Genomic DNA, 20,404 nt, shown 5'->3' with positions numbered 1-20,404 from the left:
AGAGAGAGAGAGAGAGAGAGAGAGAGAGAGAGAGAGAGAGAGAGAGAACAAAATAACAAAATTGGAGGAGGGGACGGAGGGGTAGTGAATCTGGGAGGAGGTGTAGAAAGGAGAGGTGAACATGATCAAACTACATTGTATGAAATTCTCAATGAATTAACTAAAAATTGCTCTTTGAATTGCTGACTTGAGTTCTATCAAAAGGTTATTACATGTATTTCATCTTGGGATTAGGACAGAATTTCCAGCCATTTCTGAAATAGCCCCAAGCCTACTCTGGCTACATATTTATGCCAAGAAGTGTTCTCAGCACTGATGATCACAAAATAAAAAAAGTACCAAACAATTCAAAAGCGTTGAAGATGGTTTTCATTCGCTTACATCAAACATTCATCCAAGATTTCACCCTTTATATAAGAATAACAATCACATCCTTCTCATTAGTATGCAGAACAGATCTCCTCTTTAATAAATAGTAAAATGGTAAATCTGCCAAAGAATTGTCTTAAAATAAACTTCTCTATGACCTATTGATAAATGTTTGATTTAAGTATCTACTTTAAATACCTATATTCCCAAGGACATGTATATATTTCTTGGCTGAAAAGGGATCTCGAGGAGAAAGAAAGAAGCCTTGATCTCAGGAATATTTGTGTGTGTGTGCAGGTGTGTCACTGTGACCTGGAAGACTTGAGTAGAGAGTTAGGGGTTCAGAGGGTTAATGGTGGCCTCTATAGGAGCCTGTTCCAGGGATGTCCAGGCTACTTGACAGGTACCTCAGAACTGCACCAGAGCCTGAGTCACTTCTGATCTTCCCCACTGTTAGTTCTGCTTGCCTACTTACTATGGATTATTTTGTCTTTTACGTGAAGAAATCCAAGCATTTATTTAAGCCAGCAGTCAAATTGGTCACTTAAAATAACAGTACAACATGTCCAAGTCCAAAAATACTACCCAGTATAAGGAGGCAAGCAGGGGAAATTGGTTAGAGGAGGCTGACGACATTTAACAGTGCACTGGAACCCCTGTTCTTTGATCCCTCCTCTTCCAGACGTGGGGCAGGAGCCTAGTGCCTTCTGTTTGTCTTGATTAAAGTCAGTCTCCACCTTCCCCGGAGCCCCTCTGCCCTTCTGGGGACACAGGCTGCATTCAGCACCAGCTGCTCTGCCCAGACCCTGTGCACACTTTATGAAAGGCGTTTCCCACTTGGATTGAACAGGCGCTGTGTTTGTGTGTGAGGGAGAAAATGAATCACTGTAACATGGGGCTACGATTTGGGGTGTTGTGTTTGTCCCATGCAAGTACGTAAACACAGCAGAACTCTCTGGAAACATTAGGGGCGGGCACAGAGACAGGAGTGATTCGGTGGCCCCAAGAGTGGGGCATATTTTCCACATGTCGGACCCTCTGGGTTCTGCCCTCTCTCAGCTCTCTCAGCGTTCTCCGAGGCCACGAGAAAGGCTGAGGTTTTTGCATTTCAGTCTGTGGTCCAGGAAGAGGCATAGGATCTGAGGGTTCCCTCCAGTCCAGTGAAATACTCAACTTGCTTTGTAGGGAGGCCGGAGTTGGAAGGGACCGTTGTGAAACGTTAAAGATTTTCTGGCAGTAGGAAAGGGATTTTTTTTTCCTTTCCTCCCTCCCTGCTGAGGAAAAACAGTTCTAAGGAGCGAGTCACTTTGTAGTTGTAACTCCCATTCAAAGACTCCCAGCCGGAGAAGCTGCGGATCCCTGTGCTTCTTGCGCGTGGTCTGTTGGAGACTGTCACCAGCCACACTGCTCATGAGTTTACCCAGGACCATCTTCCCCAGGAGGGAGGCCGGTAAGTGCAGCCTCTTCCTATCTGTCTCTGGGGACTTGAAGGGGCCTGATCTTTTTGGACATCTTCCCGGAGGGATGGGAGAGCCGTTTTCCTTACTTGGTGCAGCCTGTGTGTGACTATGTGCACACGTGTGCTGGGAGTCTGTTTGTCCTTGTAAGGGGTTGCCTGGATCTCACTCTTCACACACTTGGCAGAGAGGTGAAGTGCACATCACAGGAGCTACCCCCTCCCCAAGTGGGTGAGCACACCTGGCCTACTCTGAGGCTGGTGGCAAAGAGGAGCAGGGCTTTCCATGTCCAATGCTGAAGCTGTTGGGATCCCCACAGCACAGGCAGAATATAAGATGGAAATGCAAAGTGGGGTAGGGCAGTGGAACAGTTGGGGACCTCTCAAGTTTAGACTGAGGATCTCGGGTGACCTGGCTGGAGGTCCTGCCTTCCTTGCAGGTACAGTCCATGGGATGATGTCATTTCTAATGACAGCATCCTGCGTGTGCTCCAGAAACAGACACAAACAGGCTCTGGGCAGACAAGGTTAATCCTTCTGCCCAACTGTGAAAGTCAGTGCTGGTGAAACTTGGGTTCAGCTTTAACTTTGGCAAACGGAATATACACATGGTTTCCTTTAAAAAGGAGAGTGACGCGAGTCAAAAGCACAGCCTGACTTTTCCAGCTCCAGGAAGACGTGGGTAAAACTCTTGAGCTCTTTTGACTAGCTCTCACAAAAAACACTCTGAATTCAGAGGGAAAGCAGGAGGGCAGGCCACCACCCGGGCAGGGGTGTGGTGTCTGTGGCTCCAAGAGGAGCTGGCTTCCCAATCTTGAGAAAGATGTTCACCGTTGCTATGGCTCAGCTTCCTCCTTTTGAGATCAGGGATAATCCATGCCTGCCTCACAAGGTGAGAGAGACAAGAACAGAGCTCCTGAGCAGCATGGACATAACGGGGTGACCACGTGAAGTCTCAGGAGTAACTCTCCTAGGTGCTCCAGCAACTATCACAGATTTCTGGGCTCTTGGGTAGAAGCAGTAATGGTATCCTCTATGCCAGGGAGCAGGCTTCCATTCAAATGGCTCTTCTTGGAAAATGACCCTGTGGATGGGGACTCTGCTCCAGCAAGCATTGCTGTGGTACTCAGTGTTGTGTAGGAACACCTTAGCTCTTACTCACGTTCTGTCTCTGGTTATATCTCCTTCACTGAGGTTTCCTTGGCAACAGACTCTGAGGCAGAGTTGCGAGAGTGGGAATTTCCCTGCAGAGTGCTATAGGTACAGCACCTATGAGGGAAACGGCTTACAACAGGGTGGATAGCAGGACCGTGATGGAGTTGCAGCATTGGCTCTGGCTGGTCTAGCTGTTCCTGGAGAGCTTGGTACTGTTGCAATGATAAAGCACTGCGTGGGGCTGCTCCCAAGGCTGGAGCATCATCATGGGTAAGGCAGCTTCAGGACTCTGAGAAAAGCTAGAAGAGTTCAGCTGTGGTTTGTCCCAAGCAACCTCGGTGTTGGCTGTGGGAACGGATGTCTTAATCATGGGGTAAGGAAATGAGTGACAGCCACACAGCAGATCTGACTGAATGCCTGATCCTCTTCAAGTTTACCTCTAAAGAAGTTTGAGCATTAGCAATATGGCCGCCTGTCCAGTAGGAGTCTTACAGAGCAACGTGATCTTGAATAAGTTCTTGTCCATTACAGAACTCAGAGTCCCCAAGGACAAAATGGTTAGATAGGAGATGGACTAGAGACCCGAGGAACCATTCTGGTGGAACCATTGTACAAGTGTAGATGCAAGTGACCATGCTGGTTGCTTGTATCTGTCTAGGTCTCAGGACTGCAACCATCTTAATTTCTTCTGCTAGAAAATAGAATCTCAGACCCTTGGGGGACATCCCTGTGAATGGAGCAGTTGCCAGCAGGGGGTCAGTCTGCAAGGCAAACCCCAGCTCTGCACAGGGCTGGAGGCAGGAGGGCCTAGCACTGGCGACTCCTGCTGTGCACTTTCTCTGCTCCAGGGAAGAAGTTCCGCTGTATGAGACACTGTGTATCCCTTTAATAGTTCAGAGTGTTGTAACGTTTCCAGAGACAAGTATGGGTGCAGCAGTGTTTGCTTGTTTTTCTTTTTCTGTGACACAGCTTGTAATGTTCATTCTATTGCATTGTAGCTTACATTATTTAAATAATTATGCATTGGAAAGTTGTATTAGCAAAACCAGAAACTAGTAGATGTGTTGAAAAGAATTAATTGGTATATTAAGTAATAAAGTATACATTTAGGGTACCACTATTGAAAATAAGCAGGAACGAGTAGAACATGAATTATCAGGAGAATGTTGCCATTGCGGTTTTCTTGATTAGACTGCAGGCTTATATATATATATATATATATATATATATATATATATATATATATATATACATACATACATATATGCAAGTATATATATATGTATATATATACATATATGCAAGTTTTAACTTTTTTAGCTTTTAAAGTTAGTATAAAATGTACCAGGTTTAATTATGCATTTTCCTATATGTACCACACTATACTTTGTTCTATGTCATGCCCAGTGAAATCACTTTCTTCAAGCACTTGGGATTCATTTGTAGCACATTGTTTGTCTAGAGCATTCTATGCTTCAGGCACTGTGCTGGATGCTCAGCATCGAATGGTACATGCTAAATAAACAACAAAACCATGAAGCTAGGGGCCTCCAAGAGGCTCTGGTTGAGAAAAGCCAACCTAATCTGCTGGCTTAGAATGGACTTCTGGGAGGAAGTCGTGTTTGAGCTGTGTTTGTTTCTTTGTTTGTTTGGTTTTGGTTTTGTTTTCTATTCAGGATGTGTGGGTGTTAAGACTGCATAGGATCTGTTATGCTGGTGCATTGTCAGCAGGAAATTTGCTTAAGACGTGGGGTGAGAGGATCAAGAGTTTGAGACCAACTTATGCTATACTTTTCCAGATGGGTGTGGTTATGCACACCTGTAATCTTAGTACTTAGGAGACTGAAGCAGGAGGATTGTTGTGAGTTTGAGGATAGGCTGGGTAAAAGGTGAGTTCAAAGCCAGCTTAGTCTAGATAGGGAGATCCTGTTTGAATAAGCAGCATTACCATCACTACACAGGTCAGGGAGAGGGGTGGAAATGCAGATTCTGGGCCAAGGGTACTGGATGGTGTCAGGCTAAGGAAAGAAAGTGGCTTTAGACCTCCCCACTGCACCTAGCCACTGTACAGGAGAACATTTTTGCTAGTGAGGCAAGGTTCTTCCTGTCATCAGTCAACTGTCTCTGTCCTGGTCCCTGGATGTTGTTATAAGGTTTCCCTGTGCCTCTGGAGCATCCTTTGTAAGGTCAATCCTCTCTTCCCCTCTTCCTCCTTCTCTTCCTCCTCCTCCTCTTCCACCTGAGTGTGTTCAGCAGAAACAACTAGTAATGGCTTCCCCAGGCAGAGCTTCCCCTCCCTTCCCCACTCTGTCAGGGCAATGCACTTGTTTCTGTTTGAGAAGTGAGCTAAACGCAGGCACTGGGAGTTTCAGCAGATGGCCATGAAGAGGAACTAACATTTGAATCCTGGTCAGAGTGTTCCATGTATTGAAAAATCATGTATCAATATGCTACACTATTGCTTGAAAATAGAATTCAAACATACACACAATTATAGATATATATGCAAACACACATACACACACTCACACAAGCACACACACATACATGTACACACACACACATACACACACACAGATTTGCACACAGGTGCTTCTGCTTGACTTTGAGTCTAGATAACTACTTAGTTCCTATAAAGGTACTAAAACCTTCAGCTTTGATGGACAAAAAATACCCTGTGCCAGGAGCTGTTTTATAACTTTCTATAATGATTCTTCACTTTGCCTTCAATTTTGTGTTTTCCAAAACAGACTTATGAAGGGTTTTAAGCATACAGAGAGGCAGAAAGCATTCTACTTACTGTTCAGTCAGTGTTCTATCGCTGTGAAAAGACACCATGACCACAGCAACTCTTATAACAGAAAGCATTTGATTGGGCCTGGCTTACAGTTTCAGAGGGTTGGTCCATTTTCATCATGGCAAGAAGCATGGAGGCATGCAGACAGGTGCTGGAGCAGTAGCTGAGAGCTGCATCATGATACATAGACAGAGGGGGAGGGAGGGGGAGGGGAGAGAGAGAGAGACAGAGACAGAGATACACAGAGAGAGGGAGGGAGAGACAGAGAGGGAGAGGGAAAGGGAGAGAGAGGGAGGAAAAGGGAGAGGGAGAGGGAGAGATAGAGAGACAGAGAGGAGAGGGAGAGACTGAGTCAGGGACAGCCATAGAGAGACAAAGAGACAGAAAGAGAGACAGAGAGGTTAGGAGTGGCATGAGCTTTTGAACCCTCAAAACTCACCACCAGAGACTCATTTCCTCCAACAAGTCCACACCTCCTAATCCTTTCAAATAGTGCCACACCCTGGTGACCAAATCTATGAGCACATGCAGCCATTCTCATTGAAGTCACCACACAAACCGTGACTGTATCCAGTAGTTACATTAGATTTGTGTCATCTTCCCTTCATTGTGCCTTCCAGTCTCTTAGCCCTGCTTCCCTTCCATGCTCCATCTTTTTGTATTTGCATGTATGTCAGGTTATCACTGAGCCCGAGGGAATGGAGCTTCCCCAGTATCTGTCAGTTTACCGAGAGTGAGACACACACACCATGTCTTAAGCCAGTGCTTAGGGTGCTTTGAGAAGTGCATGCATTTCTGTGAGACACACTGCTAGGGAGTGCTGGACTGCAGATGTGGCTCAGTTGCTCAGTCGGTGGAGCTCCTCTCCAGCATGCACAAGGCTCTAGGTTTGATCTCCAGCTCTCCTTAAAGCAGTCAAGGTGCCTATAGCAGTCCTATAATCCCAGCACTTGGGAGGTGGATGCAGGACCATCAGTTCACTGTCCTCCTTGGTGACATTGTGAATTTGAAGCTAGCTGGAGACGTGAGACCCTGTGCAATCCCCCATCCCAAATGCAAGGAAGTTTTTGTATGCACTTTCAATTTGCTGGGCAGTCATATAAGGTGCCGCTAAATTTAAAGGCCTATTTACATAAAATGTAGCATCTGCTTCAATGCCTCTTAGCTCTGGAGGCAGAGTCCTTACCTGTAGTTGGTAGGCAGGGCTCACAGTGGGTATCAGTGGAAGTCAGATTCTGCAGCTAGAGGCAGCTTCAAGTGGGAGGTCACTCTCAACTAAAGCTGCTAAAGGGAAGTTATAGAGAGAATGGCCCAGGTTGGGTGAAGGTTGTATCTTTTGGTAAAATAATGTGATGAGAAGGGCAGACTGGGTCAGGGAAGAAGAAGCAGGCACATCATGGGATCCGGTCAGGGATGATGAAGGAACTACACAGAGGCTCTAAGAATATCCACATCTCTCCCAGGGCCTCCTGGGAACTCAGTACATCCTGAGCAGGAGCTGGGTTTTCATCTGCCTCCCTGAGGCTGCCCTGTGCTTCTTGATGCATCCCAGCCTGGCTCTGGCCCCAGCCCTGGAGGCAAAGAGTTGCTTTTACTGGAAAGTGTACCCAGAGCCCTCTCTCAGAGGGCTGCAGGCAGTGTTGGTGGACAAGCTTTCAACTGTCTGAGTGATGCTGTAACAGAGAGGGAGAGGGTCCAGTTACAGCCTGCTGCAGCTGCTGTGCCCTGCTGGTCCCTCCTCTTCTCTTTGGAGGGCAAATGGGGTACTGCAGTAGCTTGGGGCCTAGAAGCAAAGCTGGTATTTAAGCTGCTAGCATGTCAGCAGACACTCTTCAGGCCTTGTTACAACAACCCATTTGCAAAAGAGGATCTGGCATTCAGAAGGGAGAATGGCTTGTCACGCAAGCAGTGCACAGCAGAGCCGAGGACACAGGCTTCTGAACTCTCAGAGCCAGTGTTGTGTTCTTCGGTGCTTCTGCCTCCTGTTGCCAGGATGTGAGCACTTGAGCCCAGACTGATACAAGGTTCGCCTCCTATTTGCCTGTCTGTGTCCATGTCTATGGATCTGACCTCAGCATTCCTCTCTCTGCTTCCTCTTGTCCTCCTTCCTCCCCATCTTTTCCCCCTCTTTTTCTTTCTCCTCTTCTCCCTTTATCTAACAGCATGCTGTTTGTGCCAGGCCTGGCTACTGAGGGAGATGCGAGCCACAGTGCCTGGCATAGGGAAGTCACAGTTACTGCATAAAGAAGATACACCGATGAAAAAGACAGGCATGGAGTGCTTTGATGGAAGGGTAGCCCTAAATTCAGTAATGTAATTGCTAATTCATATCAGGAAGGGCTTCCTGGAGGAGGTGAGTGAGGCAAAACTTGGAAAACATACAAGTTTGCTGGGAAACAGTAGCTGGCAAGTCTCTCTCTGTCAAAGGGGTGGGGTGGGGGTGGGTGGGGGTGGGTCATGCTGACCCTGGGAGGTGGAGGAAGTAAGGCACATCTGTAGGAGACAAGCCTCTGACCTTGGCAGAGATTGAACATTTTTACAAACCGAGTCAGTCAATAACAAATGAGGAAAAGAAAGGATTTCTTCATCTTTTAAATGTTGTTCTCTGATATGAGGCAGGAGGCAGCGTTCCTCAGATAGTTGTGTGGGCAGAGAGAGTGGGGCTAGTTACCGCCTGGCACGGCTGGGCACAGCTCTCCTTAGATTCCTTCTCACTCGGAAAATGACATCCCAGGACCCAAACCCCACCCTTTGGAACACCTCTGATACTCTTAAAAAACTGGAAAAGATGAGGGGTTCAGCCAGCTCCCCTAATTTGGAGCCTTCAGGGCCCAGTAGTGTTCTAGTTCCTGTCAGGGCTGGGCTGGGTGGGGCACCAAGCTTTCTCACCCTGTATGACCGCCAGTAAGAACTGGCTTTTCATTTCTTTTTCCAGGTGGAGGGGCTGGCGGGGTGCTGGTGCTTAGTAAACCACCCTAGTCTTGTCCCTAAAATAGCACTATCCAGGCTAGGACCACTCCCTCCAGCTTTGTGTTAACCCTTTCCAAACCTGTTCGACAGATAGGATGTGGCACAGGCAGAAATCTCTAGCAGCTCAGGCTGGCAAAGTACACTTTCTTCAAGTCATGTTAAAAGGGCAGGGCCATTCAGATGATGCAGTGTTAACATCTGGCCTCAGCATCCTGCTGGATCCTCCTAAGGGCAAGGGTAGGAACTGTGGCATCTGCCAAAGGCTAACTAAGCTATAGGCACTAGGTTGGCCATTCTCAGCATGACACTGCATCTGTGCTGTGAAAACTGTCACCACCCTTCAGGTTCTGCATCTCCAGGTGATTGCCTTTGTGCTGTGACTCTTAAATAAGCCCAGGGCTAATGGTCTCATAGCTAAACTCTGTTCCCTTGAGGGGGATAATGCTCCCCCACCCTTTCCCAGTCTAAGGCCTTGAAGGGCTGGGAGTGAAGGGTACGTTTTGAAAGTGCAATTTAACCTGAGACTAATCACATGAGTTAGATGTAAGGGCTCTTTGTAAACCGTAAAGTACAAACAAATGTGGAAAGCCATTATGAGGCATCCGTGGTTTATTTATTCACTCAGTTACGTGTTGACTCATTCTGTAAATGTTTATGGAGCCCTTATGTGGGGCTGGCACGTTTGGGGGACCCTATGGTGAACAAAGCAGATGGGGTCCCTGTCTGAGGGATTGTATTCTAGATGGGGCCGATGGATGATTCGCAGGCACTCATATAGGCTAATAGGTCACCCTCTGATGGTGGAAGGTCCCCCAAAGGAAATAAACAAGGATGAGGTCGTAGATTAGAAGAGCATGTGTGGGGCGTCATTGAGATTGAGTGGACAGGACAGGCTGTATTTAGGATGGAGCCAGCCTCAGAAAGAGTTGGAAAGGGAACTTTCTTGGATCAGGGAGTAGCTGCAGAAACATGGCCTGTGGGAGAACTAATTCAAAGGCCAAGGTGACTGGAATTCAGTGAGCAAGAGGTTCGCAGGGAAAGGTATAATAGCAAGAAGTGCAAGGAACACAGGCTTCTTCCTACCACCAGGCATTCCCGGGGCTGTTAGCATGTGCCCCGCGTCACGCTCTCTCAGTAACACCCTACACCTTCGAGTTTCTGATTTTGCTTCTTAGAGCAAGCATGGGAGGCTGAGCTCACAGAACTCAGCTGCTGAGTTCTAACCAGGACAGAGCTCTCCTGGCTGTCTCCTCTCTGCCTTCTTCGGGCAGCCATGAGGCCTATGGGCTGCTGGTTAGAGAGGGAGAGTCAGTCTTCCTCCGTATGATGTATGATGGAGTTTCCAGTTTGAAGTGTTATATCATGCAAACGAGTCAGCGGGGGATCAGTCAGGGTTCTGACTATACTTGGGAATGAGTCTGTCTCAAGAGAAAATGGATTACCTCAGAATTGAGGGAGATGAAAAAAACTAAGACCCAGGCCAGATAGTAGGAAGGGTTTGGGTCTGGCGCAAAGGGCTCCAGGATCCTCCTCAGGTCTAGGGTATAGATTCTTCAACTTTTCTGCCAGAGGGAAGTAGCTACAGTGAACAACACCCATTGCAGCCCCAGTTACACAGTTTTCATAACTTCAAGAGACACTGAGGATTAGCAGAACCAAGAGTGCTGACCAATGCCCCTAGCCCCAAGCACTTCAGAAATTCCTGCACCTTCCCCCAGACTAGTCCCACAATAGGGGGCTGTCCCCATGCCTGCTGACAAAGGCGACTTTATGTTCCGATTGCCCTCCCAAGATGTCTCTTGTGACCACCCTGGTTGCCTAGCAGTGGATGGACTTCCACAGTAGTCTTGTATGGAATGTCACGGGCATCCTACAGCTTACCCACCACACCCTTACTAATGCATAGGACCTGGAACATTTGGTAGAGTGTCAAAAAACATACCAGAGAGGCCACCTAAGAGTTAGCCTGCTGCCCACAGAGTCTGTGCTCAGAAGAGGAGTATGGAACATTCTCTTGGGCAGATGTTTTAGATGTCACCTTGAGATCTCAGGTTCGCTGAATTGATGAGAGGGAGAAAGACATGTTGGTCACATGATAATAAACACTCAGGAAGGTCATGTTTTCTTTTTCTTTTATTATTTATTTATTTATTTATTTATTTATTTATTTATTTATTTTTAATTTATGTGAGTACACTGTAGCTGTCTTCAGACATACCAGAAGGGGGCATCGGATCCCATTACAGATGGTTGTGAGCCACTATGTGGTTTCTGGGAATTTGAACTCAGGACTTCTGGAAGAGCAGTCAGTGCTCTTAACTGCTGAGCCATCTCTCCAGCCCATGGTCATGTTTCTTAAGACTGGTTTTCAATGTGCTTCATGGAAGTTAAGTAATTGCTTGTAAATGGAGCATGGTCAGTATCATGTAGAACACAGATACAGAGCTAGCTATGTCTTCTGGAAGGTGGGGCTGGGGCCCAAGAATTCCTACAGTCAGTTCATTTGTTAGGGAATATCTGGCACAAGAAGTCAGGAACACCTTGTTTAGAGCCCCCATGTGGTATTTGTCAGCCATGATCTTGGAGAAAGTTTCGTGACCTTGCTTATCTAATCCGTGCTGTGGCTCACGGTCACCAAGCACAGCACAGAGTGAGGAGCGGTGCACTGAGCTTTTGAGTGGTGATTTTGTGACATGGTTATGACAGCACCTAGTTGCGGGTAGGATTATGTGGTGATATTTTTTTTTTCTTGTTAATTTTCAGTTTTGTTTGTTCATTTTTCTTCCAGTGCTGAGGAATCTAACTTGAAGTCTTGTACACTCTAGGCAAGTGCATGGACATGGGGCTACCATTTCTTTTAAAAAATTTTTGTCTTGGGACAAGGTCTTGCTTAGCTGTCTAAACTGGCCTTGAACTTGTGAATGTCCTGTCTCAACCTCTTGAGTAATTGGGGACTCAGGCGCATGGCCATCAGAACTGTTGTCACATTTATGGAAAACTCCTGACAGGTGCCAATCAATCTCTGGTCTATAACCCTCTTTTCTTTCTAATCATACTTAACCTGTGAATGCCCGGGGCACTGAGGGACAGATAAGGAGTCTCACTGTATTTTGGAAAGGGCATGCCCAGATGGCATACTTTATTCTGAGGCTCAGCTTTCAGCCCTACCATCCCTGTTTGGACTAAGGCTTTCATGGGGAGATGTCAGATGGCTCTAGCTGGGAGTATTCACACAAATCTGTGCCAGGTTGGACTCACTTAGCCAGAGTCACCTGTCCAGAGCAGGTGGCAGCATCTGACAGGGTGTGCCATCCCTCTGAGCTGGCATGTGACTCAGGGCTGGCCTCAGTGTGACAGAGGAGTATTCCCCATTTAGTCCAATCAGGGTGTGGGGCCCTTGGTAGTGCAGATTACTGTGTGCTCTGGCCTCTGCAATTGCAGAGAGAAGCAAAGACAGTGACATCCTGAAGGGCTGTACCAGGAGGGTCAGGTGAGTGAATGGCTCCTCACTGAGTGTACAGAGCGAGCCATCGTTATCTGTAGATGGAGGCTGAGTCTTCTGGCTTGAATGGGGAGGGATTTGGTTGCTAAGATGTATGTTTTGTTTGGAGGTGGTCAGGGAAGGCTCAGTGGGGAGAGCTGTTTGTAGAGTTACCATGTTGAATGATAGGACTTCTCCAATCGTGGTGGGTGATTGGATGGTCTTGCTGTGAGTCTAGTGTTTCTGACTCCTCACCTGGTCTTGTTCTTATTGCTGTGGGTGTGGAAGCAGTTGGGAAGAGGATGGGAGGTAAAAGGCCTTGGGTACCTGGAGGATGCTTTGTTGACCTGGCCAGATGGGCACAATGAATGGGTACATCTGACAGCTTTGGTGGTGAGGAAAGAGTCACTGGAGCATTTGGCTCCCCGCTTCTGCTTTTGACCAATTCCTGTTCTGGTTCCTCCCTAGAGGTGCTAATCCTACCCTCTGCCTCATAGTGTGATTTCTCCCTGTTGCTGGGGACTCAGGTGGGGAACATGAGGGTGAAGAGAAGCAGATGCTCTGAAGCCACAGGGCAGCATCTCTCCTTCTGCTCTTACTTAGGAAAATTGTCTCTTTCTGGCTAAGCTACCCTAAAACGATGGCTGCATCCTGGCAGCTAGCTGAAGCTGTGCTGGGGCTTCCTGGGGCAGCTTGGGGGTCACTGCCCTCTACAATTTTTCTCATTCTTTCCTCGGCTCCTTGGAAGAAGGTCCTCAGAACCCTGTTTTCTCTCTCCTCTTTTGTCCTGTGGTTTCACAGTGGCCAACTTTTCTGAGCCCAGCAGGGTACTTCCCTTGCCCAGGAGGTGCCAGAGTACCCTTGTACCTTGCTGAAGTCCCACCCAGGTATTTATTGCACCCCCTTTCTTAGGCATTCTCCTAACCCCAGATACTCTGCTGGTATCTTCTCACACACTCTCCTGGTGATCTCGTGGTGTGGCTCCATGTGAATGGTGGGGTTCATTCAGCTAAAATGGGGTGTATCCTGGGCCTTAAGTGTAGCCTCTGACTCCAGGTTTTATGATCATCACTGCCCCAAGACACACCCCAACAAACATAACCTAGTCATATATTCACAGAGTAAAAACAACAGAAGAACACTCAGGCTGGAAAGATAGCTGTTGGGTCAGTAGGCACTTCTCATAAAAGCTGGAATTCAATACATGGAACACATGTAAAGGTGGAATGGGAGAACCCAATCCACAAAGCTTTCTTCTAGCCTCCCCATGTACATACTTGTACACATACACACTCGAAAAAAGCTATTGGCTCACAATTCCTTGGAGATTTTTAATTCAACTAAGAAACCACTTCAGAATTAGTTTCTGTGTACTCATTATGATGGTTTATATATGCTCAGCCCAGGGAGTGGCACTATCAGAAGGTGTGGCTCTGTTGAAGTAGGCATGGCACTGTGGGTGTGGGCTTTAAGACCCTCAACCTAGCTGCCTGGAAGTAAGTATTCTGCTAGCAGCCTTCAGATGAAGATGTAGAACTCTCAGCTTCTCCTGTACCATGCCAGCCTGGACACTGCCATGATCCCGCCTTGATGATAATGGATTGAACCTCTGAACCTATAAGCCAGCCCCAATTAAATGTTGTCCTTAGAGTTGCCTTGGCCATGGTGTCTGTTCACAGCAGTGAAACCCTAACCAAGACACTCATATACAAAGAACTAAAGCAGATTTATTTTAGGAGAAAGCCAAAAGCTGAGGACCTGTCCTCTTGCCAACTCTCTCCATTCATGTCTTCTGGATCCCACCATGAGAGACTCAAGAACTTGAAGAGGTCGAGGAGCCCTTTGAATTGAATTTGGTAAGAGCACAGCGAGGTCATATTTCTGAGGGGCATCTTAAACCTTAATAGGCTATGGCATCGCTGTTCTCTTTTCCACACCCCTAGGCTCCACAGCCACCAATAGATTTGTCTAAATCTAATTCAGAAGGGTCATGCTACCTACCTGTGACCCCTTCCAAGTCTCTGCTCGTGGGTAGGTCCTTGGTAAGATGCTTCAGCCAAGGCACTTAACTCAAGTCTCTGCTGGAAAAGTTCCTACACTAGAAAAGTATCTGTCTGTGTCTGTGGTCCCCAGTAGGCTGTGAAGAACCGTGCTTTATCCCATATGGTCCAGGTGCCTGAATCACAGTGCATGATAGAAACTGATTATTGTGCGGGTTGGGGCACACCAACAGTAATTTTAGGGATTAGGAAGATGCCTCTCCAAGCACAAGAACCTGATTTCAGATCCTCAGTACTCACGTAAAAGTGGGTTCCACTTCTTATGTCTATATGCTTAGTACTGGGCAGCAGAGACAGAGAGATCCTGGCGCTAGCTGGCCAGCCAACCTAAGTGAAAGAGCAAGATTCAGGTTTAGTGAGAGATTGTGTCTTAAAACAATAAGGTGGCTAGCCACAGAAGAAAGACAGCCAGTGTTGACATCTTACCTCAAGTGTGTGCACAGGCAAGTACACTCATGTTGATAGCTCTTGAGTATACACACACACACACACACACACACACACACACATACACATTTTATCAGGAGAAGGAATTGTTTGTGTCTGCAGTGCCTATTGAGACTGGCAATATATTTCCATATGTGAGATGTTCTTCATCTTAAACACAGCTCTCTGTCAGCAGCCACACAGCCCCATACGTGGGGAACAAAAATCCAAGGCAGTGAAAATAAACAAATGGCTGCAAGAGTCCCATGTTTCTGTTTGGGAGGCAGCTTCGAATCAGCAAGGGACTCCAAGTTCTTTCGGATTTCTGTTGAAATGAGGACCCATCTATGTCAGTCTTGTAATTAGACAAGGTTGCCTGGTGTCTGCCAGAAACATGAAGAGGTCCCTGCCCAAAAGAGCACGGAGCAGATGGGGTTGCTGAGCGCAGCTTGTGCGTGAGCACGCCGCCTGGGGAAAGGAAGGCAGAGAACCAGGAGCTGTGGTGCCTGCGACATTCGTCCCTGGGGGGAGAGAATTAGATGCCACAGAAGCAGCTCCTAGACTACTAGCTCCCTGCACTGTGACCCAGATGTCAGGATCCATGCAGAATAGGGAATCTTCATGGGTCTTGCACCGTGGGGGCAGAAGTGCATCTGTAATGGACAGGTGCAGCAGCTAGGATGTGGCTGCCCTGCTCTGCCTGCTGGAGGAGGTCACCACCAATATGCTCTTTGGCACATCTATAGGCGCACCCCGCTGCTGGGATGTCAGACAACATCACCCTGTCCCCTCTGCTCATGGCATCTCGTACCTGGCCGGGCTAACTGTAAGTAACTCTGAGCCCTTTCCTCACTCTTCTCTCAGCATAGGAAAAAGACCAGCAGGGAACATAGCCCCCAAAAGTGACAGAAAAAGGTCTGTCACAACCAGGATCAGCTACTCAAGGGCACATGGAGAGACTCAGGAAATCTGGGGAAATGAGAACTCCAAGCCATATACCACAGGACCCGGCTGGAAGCATCAAAGGAAGCTCTCAAGTAGACTGGAAATCAATACAGTTAATGAGAAATTCCCCTTTACATATAAAATGAATAGGATTCACAAATGTATAAGATTCTTCACAAAATCAATCTTCTTGCTTGTATATGTGTATAGAATGTGTATAAATGTGTGTGTTCCCGTGTGAGGGCACACGTGTGAGTGGGTGTCTGTGTATGTGTGTGCTTGTGCACGTGAAGGTCAGAAGTTGGTGTGGGGCATCTTCTTCAATAGGTTGCTGAGGCAGGCTCTTCCTCCGATTGTCTGTTTGACTAGTGTAGTTAGCTGGTTTGCCCTGAGGAATGCCTTGGCTCAGCTTCCCAAGTGCCGAGGTTATAGGCAGGCTACCACACCCACTGTGCATTCCTGTGGGTGCTATTACCTTAGCAGGAGTTTGAAACTCTCTATGTTCCTTATTCTTAAAAGGCGAGTGCTTTACCCCTGCGGCTTCTCTCTCCCAGTCATATATTCTAGGAACTTTCTAGTGTTTTTATTTATAACATAATAATGGTATTAATGTGATGCTGTCTTGCTTTAGTTACGTATATTTATTTATGAATTCATAAACATTTACTTATCTGTGTATGTGTGGTTAATGGTGTGTACCGTGATATAAAATGTAAGCTCAAACTTTGAATCAGATTATAAAAGCCCAAAAAGCAGTATTCTAGGGCCTCAGTGGGGCCGAGAAGAATGTGGGTGTGGCCCTATAGCCTGGAGTATGCCTGACTTCTCTTTGGACACAGTGACTATCTCCCTGCTGTCCAAGGTAAGGACTCCTGGCTCAGCCAGCCATGAGCACTCCTCTCTTTTTCTTACCTTATGCTCTCCTAACTGGATGAATATATCCTCAAGCCACAGTAAGGGTCAGAGGTAGTTGGCTGGTCCAGTCTCACATGTCTGTCCATCTCCTTTTGTTCCTCATCCCTCAAGGGTGGCTTTTGCTACTTCCTGCCAAACCGCACAAGTCCAGGAATGGTCATAGCAGTTGCTGAAGGAGGCAGGGGACTGTCATATTTACTGCACAGGTGATAGCTGGGCAACATTTTTCCAACACTGAAAAGTGTCAAAAGGAGAGAATGAAGTATGTGTGTATGAGGTGGGAGGGGACATAGGAGCTGTCAGCCTCTCTCTGAACATGGGGATAGCTCAAGACATTCTTATAACACTTACTCATCTCATATGCCATCTTACAAAGTTGGCCTCAACGTATGCCAACAAATAGTGTCCAAGACACATCCCTATGGCTACAAAACAATTAAGCTGGGATTTCCTAATAAAAAAATCAAGAAACTAAAAGATGTAAAATTGAAAATTAGTTGACAATAACCAAGATATTCTTCTAAAGAATAGAGTTTAAACTGGATATCAAAGCTTCAATTAATGACCTTCTGAGTCAAGAAGAAGGCTTTGGCTGTGCCTCAGCAACTGCTTAGGTCCTATGTATCTCTCTACATAATAAATATGTACAAAATAAAACATGTACAAAATAAAAAAAAATGACTAGTTATATAACTATAGATTGTGGACAAAGAAGGCTTTGGGGGAGACTTAGCTTTAAGTAATAGTGACAAAGATGGCCAGCATAGTGACAATAACTAACTAACACAGGGCTGAGAACAAACTTCCATCCTTCCATTTGTTATCATAAACTTTATGAGAAGTAGCCACTGTTATCATGCCCATTTGACACGTAACAAAACCAAGACACATAAGGCTTCAGTAGGTTTTGAAGGTCAGACTTTGGCTTCTTGAGCTCCTCCACAAAGCATGTTGCCACTCCATGACACACAGCTATATTTCAGAAATTGGAATACTTACTATGTCTTCTAGTCAGCTTAGTTCCAACAATTCTTTACTTCAATAAATGTTCTAAGCATTGAAAAATGTTTTAAATAATAATTTTTCAATTTGTTGAGACTTTTCTTTGTAATATATTTTGATCCCACTCACTCCCCATATCCCCCAGTTCCTCCCAGATCCATCCCTACCTTCTTACCCACTTACTTTTGAGTCTTTTTTAAAAAAGCTTATCAAGTTCCATTTGTGTTGCCCAAGTCTCTTGAGTATGAGGCCATTCCTTGGAGTGTAGTTGACCTACCAGTGGTCAGATTCTTAAAGTAAACTGGCTTTCTTCTCCCAGCAGCCATCAATAGCTTCTCAAGTGGGAGTGGGAGTTCCTGCCCACATTCCCCATCCATGCTGGGATTTTTGTGTGGTTTGAGTCCATACAACTGCCAAAGCATATCTGGAAATCACTCTTTTGTTGACATCTACTGCTTTTGGCCTTTACAATCTTTCTATACACTTTGCACAATGATCTCTGAGCTTTGTGGGAAGGGAGTGATATCAGTGTGAGGGAAGCTGGAGCGCTCCCATCTTTTATTCTCTGCACATTGACACATTGAACAGTTGGGAGTCTCCATGGTAATCACTGTCTACTGCAGGAGGAAGTGTCTCTAACAAGGATTGACAGTTGCAACGATCTATGGGCATAATGATAAGTCACTGAAAGTTGGTTTAATACTAAGCCCAATTAGCAGACAATAATGTAAGTTCTCCCATTGGGCCTGTGACTTGTCTAGCCAAAGGTTTTGGTCCTGATAATATTGCCAGATATGGGTTTCATCTTTTGGAGGAGGACTTAGCTCCAACGAGAAAATGTTTGCTTACTCAAATAACTACTATTGCATCAGAGGGTGCGTGTCTGTGTGTGTGTGTGTTGTGTACCTGACAGGGTTCACAGATGGGCAATATTGACTATTTTCCTCTTTGGAAGACTGCATAGCAACTTCTAGCACCATAAAAGCTAGACAGTGGGGATAAAACCTCCAGGTCAGTACCACATGATTAAAAAGTAGACGTGGCATTATATTTTTGTCTCCTAAAACACAACTTTATTTTTCTAAATGTAATGGAGAGTTGTGGCTGACATAGAGAACCAAACACAGAAAATGAGTACATAGACCTGAAAGGTTTCTTTACCTCCCCAAAGTGATCACTAGCTTTCAGTTTATCCATAAAGGTATGTTTTCTTCATAAATTAAGATTAAGTTTAGGCAACTCTTTTATAATAGTTCTTAGTTTTTGGTGACTTCCCAACATCCCACCATATCAACACATGTAGATCAGTTTCATTCCTATTGTTGGCTGTGTAGCATTCCTCAGAATGTGCCATTACCTATTTAACACAGTCTCTCACTGGCGCACCTTTAGGCTGTTCACAGTTATTTACATTCTTCTCATTTCCCCTCCTTTTTCTTTCTACTAGCTTTGTTTCTTTCTTAGTTTCCTTCTTTCTTTCTTTTGAGACAAGGTCTCTCTGTGGCTCTGGATGGCATGGGACAGAGAGCAGGCTGGCCTCAAGCTCACAGAGATAAGCCTGCCTTTGCCTCCCGAGTGCTCTGATTAAAGGTGTGTGTCACTGTGCCTATCCCTTCCTCTCTTTCTTATTAATTCAGATAACCAAGCAAGGTAGGTCATCCTTAGCTAGGCTCTTGCTTATCTTATTTTGAATGTGTGTAAATCCATAAACTTAACAAACAGACAAGTTTAAGTCCTAGTCTGAATTATTCCCCTCAGATCTCCCGGGGGCTAGCATAGTTATCTGCATTTCATGGGTAACAAAGCCATATAAGAGTTGCATTGCTTAATCCTGCAGGGATGAGTGTCAGGCCCACCATTCAGATAAGGCTAGCTCCAGGGTCCAGCCTTGGATGTTCTAGTCAGATACCCTCTTGTTATTACTGTAACTACAAGTTTGCTGGGGCTTTATACAGATATTCACTCAAGTGATTCTGCTTGGTGCCTGGAAGTGGAGGAGTCACAAGAACTGAGCCTGAGGGAGCCCCTCAGGAATCACTGCCCCGTCTGGTCCTGTGCCTTTGGACTTAAGTGATGTTGAGTTATCCAAAGATGCCCCAGCCCAACCTGTCCCATAGATTTAGGCCCACTTCTCAGGATGCCAAAAGTTCCGCACCTGTCTGAGATATAAAATATTCACCCTGGGCTCTAAGGTACTTTCCGGATTCTAGAATGTCTTTCTAGATAGTCCTTAAGCTCAGATGTCAGTTCATGTGGCTTCTTTTCACTCCGATGTCTTGTCACTTGAGTCCTCCAGTCTGTGGTCCCAAGTGGGACAGTATTCCTGTGTTTGTGCAGGTGTCAGTGGGAAGGGTCTCTGAGATGCTTTTCAGCTATTGGTCCATATGCAATGCTCCTGCAATGTGCCAAGCCTTAATGAGTACAGTTGGTTTCCTCAGAGATGGAATAGAGTAGAGGAAGAAAACTGATACGTGTAATAATCCAACACTGTCCACTTGACTAGCAGGAATACTAAAGCCCAGAGATGCTCTATGCCTTCCTAGTCTTGTGTACAGTGTATATCGACACAGAGGGTCAGACTCAGCTGTGGGTCCCTTAATTATATTAAAGATCTTCTCTGGGGTGGAGAAGGGACACTCACCTCTTCCCTTCATTTCTTATTTCTGAATCACTTTTTAGTTCAAGACCCCAAAAATATACCCCCTGGGCTGGAACGGCCAGACTTCAAAACTGCCTTTGAAATAGGACACTGTGGGAGACTGCAGAAACTCCAAAACACATTTATCAAAGGGTTCCCCTTTCGCCACATGGTGATTTACAATCCTCTC

General features: G+C 46.1%; 1 protein-coding gene across 3 annotated transcripts in view; it reads left to right on the top strand.

The window, feature by feature from the left end:
* The first annotated feature begins 1,764 nt into the window (after nucleotides 1-1,764).
* Il16 (interleukin 16) overlaps nucleotides 1,765-20,404 on the top strand; it is a 96,864-nt gene continuing 78,224 nt past the window's right edge. Inside the window, exon 1 of one of the 3 annotated variants that reach the window (XM_029479675.1) lies at nucleotides 1,765-1,819. In XM_029479675.1, the coding sequence (XP_029335535.1) occupies nucleotides 1,780-1,819 (40 nt within the window). In that variant the 5' untranslated portion in view covers nucleotides 1,765-1,779. Of the gene's footprint in view, nucleotides 1,820-12,110; nucleotides 12,238-15,310; nucleotides 15,541-20,404 lie in introns of those variants that run through there. The other 2 variants (XM_021168624.2, XM_029479674.1) reach the window with 2 other exon arrangements.

Source organism: Mus caroli, chromosome 7 (assembly GCF_900094665.2).
Source record: "Mus caroli chromosome 7, CAROLI_EIJ_v1.1, whole genome shotgun sequence".
Taxonomy (NCBI): Eukaryota; Metazoa; Chordata; class Mammalia; order Rodentia; family Muridae; genus Mus; species Mus caroli.
Note: the sequence above shows the minus strand (reverse complement) of the source record. Positions and strands in the feature narration are given on the sequence as shown.